The 14,943-nt window shown below is 39.3% G+C and overlaps 1 protein-coding gene across 1 annotated transcript; it reads left to right on the forward strand.

Moving 5' to 3' along the window:
• Positions 1–965: 965 nt before the first annotated feature.
• On the forward strand, positions 966–13,899 carry LOC139729602 (prostatic acid phosphatase-like). Its single transcript, XM_071640530.1, has 10 exons — positions 966–1,081; positions 5,636–5,731; positions 6,814–7,062; positions 8,177–8,275; positions 8,918–9,010; positions 9,804–9,933; positions 10,523–10,608; positions 11,301–11,407; positions 12,136–12,329; positions 13,707–13,899. Exons 1-10 carry the CDS (start codon positions 998–1,000, stop codon positions 13,895–13,897), a joined length of 1,329 nt encoding a protein of 442 aa, XP_071496631.1. The 5' UTR covers positions 966–997; the 3' UTR covers positions 13,898–13,899.
• The last annotated feature ends 1,044 nt before the right edge of the window (positions 13,900–14,943 follow it).

Genomic DNA, 14,943 nt, shown 5'->3' on the forward strand with positions numbered 1-14,943 from the left:
GTCGACAGCACCTTGCTCTCCCACTTCTCCATCGTCCTCTCCCCAGCTTACATCTTCCCAACTTCCATCGTCCTCGTCTATATTCTCGTCCCCTTCTCTGCTTTTGTCGCTTCATTCCTCTTCACTAACGTACTCCTCAAAGTCCATAAAAAGATCACTCTGATAACTCACTGTTCTCGGCCATTTTCGGAAGGAGTGAAAGCTCAAAATTGATCGACGCGAAATTTCGAAACGAACCGCTATGAAAAAGTTACGATGATACAAATGTGAACCGCACGTACGTACGTACAATGCATACGATACGAGCTGCGAGGTGATACGTCATACCGACCGACGGCCGACCGGATCTACTTTCGCACCAAAACTATGAGGAGAAAATTGTGATAATTGTGTGAAATTTGGGCTTGTTGCAGATCATAGTAATACAAAATAATTGTTTGAGAAGAAGCAGTTCATGATAATACTATTAAGTGTAGACAAACAGTAAAGAGTTGGTGTCAAAAGTATAAATAGCAGAGATTTCAGACTTTGAAAAAAAATTGACAGAAATTCTTTCCCGATGCCAAATGCTTTTCTACAGAGCATCCGGGGCCCGTGGCTCTAACTACCCTGGCGTGACGTCACAACTTTTGGAGTCCCGTACTGTGGCTGGTTTTCGAGGGGGAGGGAGGGGGATGTTTGGGACTTGCAAATAGCGGATATCTAGATGCTTGCGGGGATTTGAGCCAAACTTTTTGCATAATTGGTCAATTACCAACATATATTTCATCTACAAACGAATTTTACGAACATTTATTCCCTTCATATAGGATCTTTAAGGGTTCAATGTCAAATTTATGAGAATGTGCACGTGATACGATGGCAGTGATGTACACGTCGCGCGCGTCGGCCACTGTCGTACCCATTCCCATCCACCCTTCGTCCGGCGCGTGCGTGCATGCTCTACCTTTTGGACAAGATGGCAGCCTACTGTGGAACCACCACAAAATCATTACAGATGGGTCTATGGAAGGTCTTATTGTCCGTCATTATCATAGTCTTCCCATGCACAGCTGAGAGGACTCTTGAATTAGCTCAGGTGGTAAGTAGGTACAATTCCATAATTACGATGTGATTAATTACATCGTCTTTGTTTAATTCTCTCTATTTTGTCCGTGTTGATGCTGGAGTGGCTCCGAGTCCGGGCGGCGCCACCGGCTGCTTCTCCCTCGCTCGGGCGCTGGGATGGCGACGTGGGCGTCTGCGTTCTTTACACGTAATTTACAGTCGACGACTCCAGCTTCAGTCAGTGCAGTGCAGTCATGAATGAGCTGATGAGTGATGTAAATTTGATTAACTTAGACGGTTATTCTCTACCGTGAAGCAAGACGTACCAGTCTCAGCAGAACATTTTCCAAACAATATGTAGGCCAATCAATACACTAACGTAACGTTAACGTTTGAGATGTCTAAGATAAATTAGTTTAGGCCTACACACAGACTGATTTTTCGGTCAAAAAAAAATGTTTATTAAAATAACTGAAACTTGTACATAAATCTAATTCAGTTTTGATTTTTTTTTACTTTGTATTGGTGATATTGATTTGACTTTTACAACAAATTGATGAAATACAACTTGAAAAAAAAACCCCACAATGATTAATAAATGCTTTTTACGGGTATTTAGACCCACTGGGCACTGTTGCACTGAGGCCCAAGTCTAAGTGTATAGTGAGGGCACTGTCTGTAAATTTACTGTAGTTCACTTTCCTCCACTTGATTGAGGCAGCATAGTGTGGTAAGGTATCACCTATCGGCAGGGTACCTTGACATCGGCACCCTGCGTATTATGGCTGTTTGCGTATAGAACGAAAAGGTACGCGTGGGATTAAGTGCCACTACTATCACTACATTTACACTAGCTATGAAAACAATAAAAACGAAGAAACGAAAATCCAACTCATAAACTAACAAACCAAGCTAAATATGTGTCAATTACACATCCGCTCAGTAACGACGCATGACTGTGAAATTCACGTGTACTACCTATGGAGGGAAGGGGTGCCGATCGTGAGGTACCCTTTCAAGCCGCGCGAAGAAAATGCATTGCATGCACTAAAATTGTGTTATTTCACTACAGAGATACAGAATCAAGAGGATGGTCACATTCAAAACTGCAGTATTTATGGCATATTTGAGGTAAAAATTAGGCGAATTTGTTTCATAGTTCTGGAATAAACAAGCTGCAGATCCTTAGGATGACGATAGCTGGTACCCTCAATCATACAGTACTTAGTCACCTTGTACCTTGTACCTTGTAGTAGATATCCCCGAAGACCTCTGCTAGGAAGGGTAACTCAGGGCTGACGAGAGTGGTAGCACAAGTTTATTTTGCTTTATGAGAGCTTTGATTTTTTAGTTTGGTTTTGAAGACTTCTGTACTCTTGGATGATATTAATTTCTTTGGGAGGTCGTTCTCAGAGGGAAATTACATCTGGGAAGAATGAGTGTGCTAGCTGGCTTGTGGAGATGAAGGTCGATACGGGGTCATAATGCTTGTCGTGTGTCTGCCGTAGCCTGGTTACTTTCTTTGAGGCGTATTTGTGGAGATCTAGGTCAAGTTCACCATGGATGAGCTTGTAAAAGCTGATGAGGCGTAGATGTTGTCTTCTGTCCTCCAGGGGGATCCAGCCGAGTGTGGTCGTCATATTAGTGACACTAGACTCTCTGGAGTAGTTTCCTGTTATGAAACGGGCTGCACGCCTCAGTACCATTTCAAGTGATTTGCTTTTCTTGGCGGTGCCGGGGTGCCATGCTATGGATGCGTACTCGAGATGAGGTCTTACTAAGGTGTGATAAAGTCGTTCTTTAACTGCTTTGGAGCAGTGGTGGAAATTCCTTCTTATGAAGTTTAAGGCCCTTGTACCCTTATTGATGGAGTGTTGGGTCTGTTTATCCCATTTCAGGTTGTTTTCTATGTAGATCCCTAGGTACTGGTGATTGTCGACTTCTTGGAGGTGTTCACCAAGGAGAGTACTTGGCATGCCCTGGGTTGCGTTTTCTAGAGATTCTCATAATGGAGCATTTCGTTGCATTGAATTTCATTCCCCATGCGTTTGCCCATGTGACTAGGTTGTCGAGATCTTCTTGCAAAAATGTTTGGTCTGAGGGATTAGATATTGTACGATAGACTATGCAGTCGTCTGCGAACAACCTCACTGTGCTGTTGGCTGCTTCTGGGAGGTCGTTGATGTACAGTTGTATAAGATGAACAAATGGGGGCCGAGCACAGTGCCTTGTGGTATACCGCTCAGTACTGGCTTCCAGTCAGATGTTTTACCGTTGACGACTGTCCTTTGGTGACGGCATGTCAGGAAGAATTTCATCCAGGCAAGGTTCTTGTTGCGGATACCGTACATGTGAAGCTTCTGTATTAGTTTCTGATGTGGAACGACGTCAAAAGCTTTACTGAAGTCGAGGACGGCAATGTCACATGTATCTTTATTGTGTAGTTTGAGGCAAGATCATGGATAGTAGTTACCAGTTGGGTTTCACATGATCTACTCGTTCTGAAGGCATGCTGGTAATCAGTGATGACTGAGTTTGTGGAAAGGTGTTTCATCAGTTGGCTGTCCAGTATATGTTCCATCAGTTTACAACATACACTAGTTAAAGATATAGGACGGTAGTTAACTGGTTCGTTCTTGTCACCATTCTTGTAGATAGCAGCAATATTGGCTTTACGTCAGTCTTCGGGTAGTTGTCCTTGATCGTCACTGTGCACTTTCAAAGGTCACGCTGTTGCTTTCAAAGGTCACACTCCAGTAGCACGTACACAGAAACAATTGCTGTAGACAACAAGGTTTTAACCTTCACGCACACGCTGCACTTGATACAAAGGGCTTGCAGTCACACAAGTTTACAAATTGTATAATCTAATTTCTATATTGAATTTATGATAATAAATAATTCATATATTTATAAGAAGCATAATAATTATGAGTAATTCTCTATGCCCTTTGCATAAAGTAGATCTAGATCTATAAATTTATATCAGTGCTTTAGCAGGTAGGTTTTCAGCACCTTTTTGAAGGAATCAAGAGAAGATAATCTTATTGTAATGATCCATAATGAATTCTAGAGTGGGAGCTGGTTATGTTAAGGATTTAATAGTGTAGCCCAATTGTCAGGTTTTGCAGTCATGCAAACTTTACCCCATCAGCATTGCTCAATGGTTCTCTGTAGACTGTAATGCCAAATTTAAAATCCAAGCAATCATTTTCATGTGAGTAAAACAAGGGGGCCCAAACACCCTAAAATTAAGGAATCTTTAAAAATCTTCTTCTCTAGAACCAGAAGTGATAGGGCTTAGTTGATACTATGAGTATGTACATTGATGACTATAGTTTCAAGTTTGTTCATGGGGGAATCAGGGGTGCCCCCTTGAGACCCAGGTGGGGGGGGGGGGGGGGGTGGGGAGGGGTCCTAATGGGGCCTAAATTGTACATTTTCATCTTCAGTTTGAGATCGCCATGTCTGATTTTCACCAAACTTGGTAGGTACATCTTGTAGCATCTCTAGGGGGATAGGATCTCAATTTGTTCAAATGGGCGCCATGGCCCACCTGGGGGCCCCCAGGGGGCCCTAACCCCCTAAACTAAAGGAATCTTTAAAAATCTTTTCTAGAACCAGGAGCGATAGGGCTTAGATAATACTATGAGTTAGTACATTGATGACTGTAGTTTCAAGTTTGTTCATGGGGTTGGCGGAATCAGGGGTGCCCCCCCCCCCCCCCCCCCCCTTGGGACCCAGGAGAGGGGATGGGGAGAAGTCCTACAGTTGTAATGGAGCCTGAATTGTACAGTGTACATGTTCATCTTCTTGAAAACCTCATGATGAATTTTGATCAAACTTAGCAGGTAGCATCCCTAGGCGGATAGAATCTCAATTCCTTCAAATGGGCACCATGTCCCTCTTTGGGGGCCCCTAGGGGGCCCACCCCCCCCCCCAACACACACACAAACACACACACACACACACACACACACACATTAAGGAATATTTAAAATCGTCTACTCTGGAACCAGAAATGATAAAGCAAAGTTTAATACCATGAGTTTGTACATTGATGACTTAAGTTCCAAGTTTGTTCATTGCAGATCCAGGGCTGCCTGCCCCCACCCTGGAGTTGGGGGGGGGGGGGGGGGGTAATCCATATGCAGACCTAAGTTTTCAATGTTCTCAGGTAAGAGTGTGCAAGAATGCATGGAAGGTGAAATTGCGATACTCAGGTGAGCGCGTGACCCCCGGGTCTCTTGTTCTTGTTTGCTACTGCTGAACCCTGTAAATACTCGTATGCTTACATGCATACACCTGTGCACATACGTTCTGCTAAAATTAGCCAGCCACTGTGATGAATTGTCATGGTTTGGTAGCTTCTAATTTTGGGATAAATCGGACAGTTTTTCTTGCCTTGGATACAATGGGAGAATGAAAGTCTGATGTCCTCAAAAGCAAGCAAACCACGAAACAGTAGGCCTACATCTGGCAATACTGTATTAGTGAACTGCAAAGTCTGTATACATGATACCTGACAAAGTGTTGCACATTCTCAAGTACCTGTTTTAAGACTCTTCTTGATTCAACCCTTTAACAGGTATTCCGCCATGGAGCCCGGTCACCTGGCATGTCATTTCCAACAGACAATTACACAGAAGCTTCCTGGCCACAAGGTTTTGGTCAGCTTACTGAGGTAAGGAGTATTATATTTCATATAATTTAGATTATAGCAAGTGCTATATCCTGTCAAATCACATTTGATTTGAGAGGAATAAAAAAAGAAGAGGGTATGTTCAATTGTATGTCAGCTGAAAGATTTGTTTACCTCATTTCTGTAATCTCAGCTTTAGCTGCTGTTACAACACTGAATTGCAATGACTTCTATCAATAGATCTCTGTCTTAGTGCAGCGAGTTGTGTGCAGTGAGTTACGCATTATTCAGAATGTTAATTTTTCCTCAATCAAAGCTGAATGTATTGCTTGAGATATACTCTACAATTTAAGCATAATAACGTTTTACAGTGAACAAGATGCTGTTGCTAAAATCTTATTTCTGTGTTCACTCTCAATTAACAATGCAAGCAATAATCTTGCAAAAGTATAGATTTAAGATAATGTATATCAAAATTGGCCCGTATACATAATCAACTTGTGTGATTGTCAGGATGAAAATAATAGAGAATCCTAGTAATGTTTAGAGCTTCACTGAATAGAGCGAAACAGGCAAATGTCTGTCGTTAATAAAAGTAAATTCAAACTAGAAAAGCACTCTGAGAGTGAGAGAGTGCAGACCTCCGTTCCACCACTGCTCATGTTCTTCCATAAAGATCAGTGATTTCCACCCATATGTGTGCGTGCTGAAAGTTGCCCCATTTCCCCAATATAGAAGTCTTTTGTTACATCAACTTCCAGCTGTGCAGTGCACCTCGCCTTAGCAGAAACTAGAGCACGCACTTTAGTGCACGAATAAAAACCTCAAATATGTGCAGCTTGAACTCTCAAGTTCATTGACCCTACCTGCCAAAATATCGAAAATCCTTCATAAAATCTGTAAAAATTCCCAGATCACAACCAAAATTTAATCATCTGAACCTCGTGTCATTCTCAAACTTTCCTGTAAGTTTCATTCAAATCCATTCACAACTTTTTGAGTTATTTTGCACACGGACAAAACAAGCAAACAAACAAACCAACGCCGAAGAAAATGTAACCCCCTTCCTTGGCGGAGGTAACAAGCAAATGTTTACTATTCATTAATACCTTGGTATCTTACAGCAAGGGATGAAAGAGCAGTATGAGCTGGGTAAATGGCTACGGGATCGGTACGTCAGGAAACTCAAACTTCTTGATGGATCTTATCACCAAAAGGAGGTGATGGTAAGAAGCAGTCCTCGGAAACGCACTGTCATGTCAGCCCTCTGCAACCTCCAGGGCTTGTTTCCCACGGAGCCTGGGGGTCTGTTTGAAGGGACGCCACCATGGCAACCTGTACCGGTCTTTGCTGGACAATTGGATTCGGATTATGTGAGTCTTTCTATTGATCACATTGTAGGCATCAAGTGTATACTATTATCTTAACTATTCAGTTTGCTGTATTTGAGGGCAAATTGTATTAATTTTTCGAAAGATATATAGTTATCCTATTTGAAATGTTATTTTAAATTCACTTATTTGTGATATATGATAAAGTTTTCACCATGTCAATAATTGTAGTTTCTGTGGAGGAATCACAGTATGTGTTATGACAGTTACTTTGTTGGCTAGCTTCTCCTCAGGATTTTGTGATAACAGTGCTAAAAGCACTGTACATTGTATATCATGTCACAATGCCAGGTCTATGGGTTTTCTTCTTTGGATTCTTTTTTCCTTTGTACTGTAGAATACAGCAGCTTTTCTGTTTCTCTGAGATGTATTTAACAAATTGTTACAAAGATTTTAATCCTCAAAGGGTGCTGTGGTTCATAATTGCCAACAAGAAATGACCAATTGCAAAACTTGGTAATAAATTTTCTCAACAAACTAACTTCAATGTACAAATATCAGAATGTTTTGCAAGAAAAGTAAAATATTTCAATTTGTTTCTTCAATTCATGCCAGGTAATGTGCAGTACACTGATAGTGCCTCATAGATAGCAAATTGATAGTAGATGGATTACCTTGTCAGCCCAAGTAGACATGTAAAGATGTACTTAGGGCAAAGAGTCCTAATAAAGGAAGATTTGAACAAGCCATTCACATTTTCTCTGTTGCATTCTCCATACTCCAGGCTTTCAAAGCTGTTTGATGGTAGTGAAGGTAACACAAAATTTACTCCAGTGACAATTGCTCTGGTCTTATTTTCTCCAAGGACTTAGGTTTAGGGTTGTGATAGGTTTTAGGCTTATATTGATGTGAAGATTAGGATAATGTTTAGGATTATGTTTGCAATAAGAATTTGTTTGTCTTTATATCTGCAGATATTTAATAGGATCAATTGTTGCAGGACCAGTGTCAGGGAACCAGTAGTGACAAGTTGTACTAAAGAAAGAGCTTGATGCGGTTCTTACTTTTCAATAATTTCTTTAATTGAGATGTTATACCAATCTGTTTCAAGATACATTTCATTAGTGACCTTCCCTGTCATGATCTCTCTTATCAGATGCTTCACATAAAGTCCACTGACTGTGATGCCTTCAATGATCTGCCTCAGACTGATGAGAAGAGTGCAGATAAAGTTCAGTACGTCACATCCCATCAGGTAAAAATGGGGCAGAGTAGCAAGTTTCATAAACTTTTTATAATAAATCATGATATTGACACGTATATGTTTTACCATTTAGTCCTTCCCTTTTCCCCTCCTGGGTCCCATGTCATAAAACTTGTTATAAGTGATAACTGCTGCATTTCTGTGACAAATTTGCTCTCAGCCAATCAGATGCAAGGATTTCTGTAGCTTATAACAACTATGACAACTTGTCACTGATAACAAATTTATGTGAGCTTCTATATACACAGTAATTGATTTACAATTTGATTGTAATGCACTTCATAAATAAATCTACTCTTCCTTGATTCTGAGATGTACTAATGTTTGCATTTGATGTACGACTTCATCAGATGATTTTCATTTATTAGAATGATTAGAATTAGATATCGAACCATATTCATTAGATGTGTAACATAAGATTGTTGTACAACCAGTAAAGAGTGTTAGTTATGAGAAAGAAAAGGAAAATGTCTGTCTTCACATTCTTTTCACACATGTTTAAAATTTAACACAGCTCTCAATCCTTCTAATAATGCAGTCACAAACTTCACTACAAGTTATTCCTTTTCAAAGATGTTTCTGCTGTCTTATTTGTCATGAAAAATCTTTCTCGTGATGTTTTTTGTATTTCAGGATTTCTTTGATGAAGTGAAGAAAAATGCAGGATTTACAGAAGATCTTGTATTTCACAACTATACTCGCCTGGCAGATACACTGATCAGAGAGGTAAGCACAACACCATCCATCCCCCATCTTTAACGTATTTTGGGATCATATCAGGGAAAAAATATCAAAATGGAATACTTTTTATGTTGGATATTTATGACTAGCAGTTGTGTTTAAATTGTGGTGTACAAGGCACTATGAACCACTGATTTGAAAGTAAAGTCAGATGGATACCTTTGTACATTTTTGAATTCTTGTCAGCTGGTTGTTTGTTAGAAATTTCCACTCAATACATTTCCTTAGCAAAATAGTAATAGGAAAGTCATGTGCACCGTACCAAACATTGTATTTGAGGTTTTCCATCAACCCGTTGAGGTCGGACTGATTTTGCTTCTATACGCATTTTCCATAGATCCCTGCACGATTATACTAGGGTCTTGTCTTCAACCGGTTAATATCATAGGCCTGTATTCAGGAAAGTGGTTTTAATCAGTCCATGGTTTGTGCAAATTCTTATGTATAAATGTGTGTGTCAGATTGCATTTGCCAACAGACATCCCGCAATAACCACACATTGATACTTGCATGTATGAATACACCTATTTCTCGCTTACTTTAGTCCAAAGTGTAGGTGACTGAATTTAGACTGTGGTTTTGACTTTAACTACCTTTATGATAACAGGTCAAAATGTGTTTTTAGCCAGTAGTGTATTGAATTTGAAACTTGCTTACATACAGTACAGTAATTGGATAGGTTATCATAAGATGTTTTGTAGTTGGTTTCCATTACAACTGTTTCCACAGAGATCAATGCGTTTTCTTAATTTTGATGCCCTCTCCTTGGTTACTGCAGAAAGTTGAAGGCAGACAGCTTCCCAACTGGGTTGATGAAGACACATTTAACAAACTGAAGGATACTCTCAACTTTGCATTTGAAACCAAGTTTTCCAACATGTCACTAGAGGCAAAACGACTTTTCTCAGGTATGGAAGTATAAAGTTAAAGCATTACTCACAATCACACAGCTATCATACTCAGTAGATATCTTTCATCAGAGTCATGCATCCAGCTTTTCATCATTTATCCTTGTTTACTTTTTGAAGTCATTTGAAATATGCATATTATGTACACATCTTCTGCACAATCCATATTATTCCTCGTTGATATTATGAATGCATTTCATTGGGTGAGAATGAGAAGGGCGTTTAAGTCGCCACTAAACCCATTGTATTTGAGACAACTTAAATGCCCTTGTAATTCTCAGCTGACAATTGCTTTATGTTATGATGTGATTTTAAAATTATGTACAAAAACGACAGATGTTAAAAAGAAGATGAGAGAGCATGTTGTTCAATCTGGGAATGGGGTTTCAGTCAGTCAGCACAAAAGAGCCAGAATTTGTGCTATTACTGGATCATAGATATGGACAGATAATGTCTGTAGTGATTTTCTCTTGAGCGTGTTGATGGTTAGAATGACCTACTATGCTACTGCTTTCATCTGTCACGAGGATACAGAATATTCTCATGAAATGCTTTTGATAACTGATATAATTCACCACTCTTTCCCCAGGTGTACTCCTGAAAGATCTGGTTACCAATATAAATGACCACATAGACCAGAGGAACAATGACAGCAAACTCTTCATGTATTCTGGCGTGAGTGGAGTCTGTTTCTTTCTATGTATCAAATTATAACATTCGATGTGTAACATGGAGTTTCTCCTGTGTTTTAGTATTATGTCTGATCATCCTCTATATCAATTTGACATTTTATTGATATCATGTAAGATATAATTTGCTTGATTTGCTATTGACTATCAAAGTAGGAATGTATTACTGTGTGACCACACCATTGCCAGCTGATGTTATCACCACAAAATAGATTTAGCACTGAAAGATACCTCTAGCAGCTATGGAATCTCCATGAGTTCCTACTTTGGAGCACGTCATCAAAGAAATTCTCACCGTCAAATAGCTCATAAAAATGCAAACGAAAATTCATCACTTCTTTGTGCATAATTTGTTTCACAGACTTTTCCATGCTCTGTTAATGTTGCAATGTTTACTCTGAAACTTGTCAAAATTTGTTCATATTAAGTCATATGATCAGACAAGATCTGCCTGGTACTGTATTTGTAGTTTTAGTTCATGGTTATGAATTAGGAGATTTTTGGGTGGTAGAGGGCTTCACGGTGCACCACGTATTCTTTCTGGAGTATGTGAGTGGCCCTGAAAGGAGATTTTTAACCCTAATATTAGCCAAAGTGTTATCTTAATACTAGGCTCTGAGTTGCAAAAGGACATTATTTTGTAGACTAATTGCATTGTTATATGATATTTTCTTGCAGCATGACACAGTTGTAGCACCGCTGTTGGGAGTCTTCAATGTCTTCAACAATGTAATCCCACCTACTGCTTCCTGTGTACTGTTGGAGCTTTATAGAGAGGACAGTGGGTGAGTATCAATAGCCTGGGCTAGGACCAGATAAGAAGTGCCTTAAAAAGATCATTTTACATTAAAGAGGACAGGTTAGATGCTGTCGTCAAATTCCAAAGTAGGCCAATTTTGAAGACACAATAGATTTGTTCACATTGCTGATTCTCATGTCAAGTTTTTATGGGATTTGTTTTTGCAACTTATAGACAAATATGCCAGGTGCAATATATACTCTGTATAATACTATGTGAATATACTCATCGGTATCCCTCCCGATGATGTTATGCCCATGATTTTTATGACTATCATGAATAAACACTGAAAAATTGGTGTGTATTTATGTCAATGTTGGGCTATTTGTCAATTAGTTGCCTGGTTAGATTTTATGCTTATGCTTTGAAGAAAGGTTACCAGTTTTCTTGACAAAGGAAAAACTTTTCCCAGCCTTGTCTGACAAAGCAATAAATACAATTACTGGATTCCATGGGCTGAAACAAACTTATGAAGAGGTGAATTAAATAATGGAGTAGCTTGCTGCAAAGTCTCTTGCAAAGGATTCAAGTGATAGTAATGACTGATTATGGTGCAAAAATCTTCTGTTGTTTTCAATGATTGTTCCACCTAATACTAAATTCATGCAGGGTGTTATACCAATTGAATAAGACCATTATAATGTGTGATCAAAACCTCACAAGTATGCATTGTAGTAATACACACAAAAATTGTATCTGATGCTCTTTGTACAGGCTGTATACCGTAGACCTTCTGTTCAGAAATGATACAACTCAACCACCACATTTGCTGAAAATCCCATCGTGCTCAGAGCAGTGTCCAGTGCAGACCTTTCGTCACATAGCTGAACCTTACTTGGTAGATGACATACAGGCTGTCTGCAGGAGAAAACAACCTTCGCCATCTTTTTCTCTTACATGGAATTTTGGTAAGTATTTAACATCTTGTATCACATATTGCTTTAAACACTTATACTTGCCTTAGGCCAGACTCAGTTTGTAAGTCCCCTTTAAGTGAGATTTGACTGTGTATAATGTTCATATCCCCTAATTGCTTTCCTTTGCTGATATGACTGAAAATCAGACTTCATTGTAGATATCAAAATAAAGGACCATTAATCTTACAGAGTTATGTTATTCTTATTCCAGTCATGTCTCCATGAACTAAAGGTACCAAGGTAGTCGAGCAGATTATCACATGTATGCCTTGGTCTTTGAATTTGCTCTTGCTATTTCTATTGCTATTAAAAATTGACTTGCTAGATTTCATCTATTGTCAGGACACATTAACCCATTGAGGATGGTTTGATTTTGCTACAACAGGCATTTCCCATGGACACCTGTCCGAGTATACTCGGGGACTCATCTCAACGGGTTAAAAAGATGAGAACACATCAGAGAGTCAAGAGCAAACTACTTGGGGAGCATTTCATGAAGCATTTTGTCAGATATATATGGGCCGTGACGCGAGAAAAGGGCCCTTAGCTCCGCTGCGCGCAAACGCCAGAAAACGGCGCGGAAGTTTGACAAAGCAATACGCGCAAAAAAGATCAACTAGCTAACTGCGCGCACATGCATAGACTCATCATACAAGTGAGAGGATTTGGACAAAACATGCTTTTTTGAATGTCGTGATGGGGTCATTTAGGATTGGAATTTTAGAAAAAGGTTTGCATATCTAAATATGTCAGAGTTCCTTCCACAATGTGGAGGTGAAAACTCATTTTCGGTATTTAATGCCCTAAGGGCCCTTTTCTCGCGTCACGGCCCATATATATTTTTTTTATATGACAAACTGATAAAAGCTTCTGAAATCCTTGCTGAGAGCGAATTTGTCAGACAAATTTCTTCTTGCAATGCCCCTGGGTTCCAGTAAGGAGAGGATAATGTAGTTACTGTAAAACAAGAAATGTTCATGTGCATGAAACTTTTGTGATTTTTGCGATGAGCCAAGATTCACCAAAGTTTTTGTCTACACAGTACATTGAGTGCCAGTGGCAATTCGCAAAAGTTCCATACTGCAAATGTTTCTGGTTTTACAACAGTCTCTTACATTTCCTGCAGGTGGTTTCCATGTGCTGCTCAACAGAAACACAAAATTAACAACAAACTGCAATGGGCTAGAACAAAGTTTTAGGTAATGGCTGTCATGATGACTTGCCAATGAAAGCATTCACCTCAACACAAGATCCATAAAAGTGATTAATCAGAGTTTCAGGGCTGATGAGGTTAGTGATTGCAATGGTGATGATGATGATGGTTGACAGTGGACATTATTAAATTATGTGCAACAACTTTATCTACAGGCTGGGTCCTTGCAGCTAGCTGTCTTGCAATAGCCACTGTCATCCCCTTCATAACGTGTATTCTCCTGGCTGTGGGCTCGAGTGGGCGTCGACGCATTCAAGCTGCCAAGAAACGCATGGAACCAATCAACTTCCATCTCCTCGGTGGTCCAAATAGTGAGTCAGAGGATGAAAGTGTCTTTGATACATGACGATGAGCAACTCCGGATGTAGTTAGTTTCCTTAAAGATTTTTAAAAGATAACTGAGATATGAATGTACAAGTATTGAAAAGAGATATAGAGTCATATCCTGTACTATTTGTTGTTGAAAAGTACTTTCTATGATTTGCTCATACATGTTTTTGGTCCCATTATTGTCATAATGTGTGAGCACATATAATTCGAGGACTATACTGTATAGTTTTAGGAAAAACTGCAATCTAAAGGCAAACAGGTATGATCTGATATGTATGCTGCAGTAGCTAGGTTGATCTAAGCACAGAAACAAAGACATTCATGGCTGAGCACTATACGGTGAATTGTAGCCTCTTTGAGCCAAAATTTCGTAAAACCACAAGTATTGCAGCTTTCGTGGTAATATCCTGAAAACTTTTTGATGAGGATATTGTTTCAAATGACAAAGATAAGATAACCGTCAAGCCACTTTGTCTTTTGCTCAATGTTTTATATGTACTGTATCTCTTATAAACTTTCTGTTGCATATTTTACTGATGAAAATGTTCGGAATAGTGTAGTGTCACTGTTTCACTATAGCTATGGACCAAATTAGCAGTCTATTGTCTCTGTCGCTGTGCCCAAAATCTCACTTAGTAGATTGAGAGTTACAGTGTTACATTCATTATTTGTGTATACATACACACAAGATGATCGATTATGTCAAAGTAGCAGTATTACTACGATTGACATCTCAGTCACGCATTATTGGATGCATTCCATTTCAACATCAGTAATGATCTGTGTCTGTGAAAAGTAATTAGCAACTCATTCTACTAATTCATCATACACAACAGGCTTTACCTGTAGTTGAAAAATGTATGATAAATACAATGCAAAAGTTAAATATGTACTGTACCCTACAGACTGTATGCTGTACATCACACCCGGGTCCTGTTTTATGAAGAGTTATAATTGCTTATATAGTTGATTTCTATCATAAGTCTATGGCAGCCTGTGTGATAAGAGAATTTACAATCGATTTCATCTTTTGATAAAACGGGGCCCAGAGCTGCCAAGTCT

The sequence above is a fragment of the Diadema antillarum genome, unplaced genomic scaffold, assembly GCF_040938485.1.
Source record: "Diadema antillarum isolate AM-2024a unplaced genomic scaffold, OU_Dant_1.0 seq00000248_RagTag, whole genome shotgun sequence".
NCBI classification, from domain to species: domain Eukaryota; kingdom Metazoa; phylum Echinodermata; class Echinoidea; order Diadematoida; family Diadematidae; genus Diadema; species Diadema antillarum.

What these genes read in the sequence shown, in the direction of transcription:
- LOC139729602 (XM_071640530.1), top strand. Translation starts at nt 998, where the DNA reads ATGGGTCTATGGAAGGTCTTATTGTCCGTCATTATCATAGTCTTCCCA. An exon ending in GTTTTGGTCAGCTTACTGAG is followed by an intron (nt 5,732 to 6,813) that starts GTAAGGAGTATT and finishes GGTATCTTACAG; the next exon opens with CAAGGGATGAAAGAGCAGTA. An exon ending in CAGATACACTGATCAGAGAG is followed by an intron (nt 9,011 to 9,803) that starts GTAAGCACAACA and finishes TGGTTACTGCAG; the next exon opens with AAAGTTGAAGGCAGACAGCT.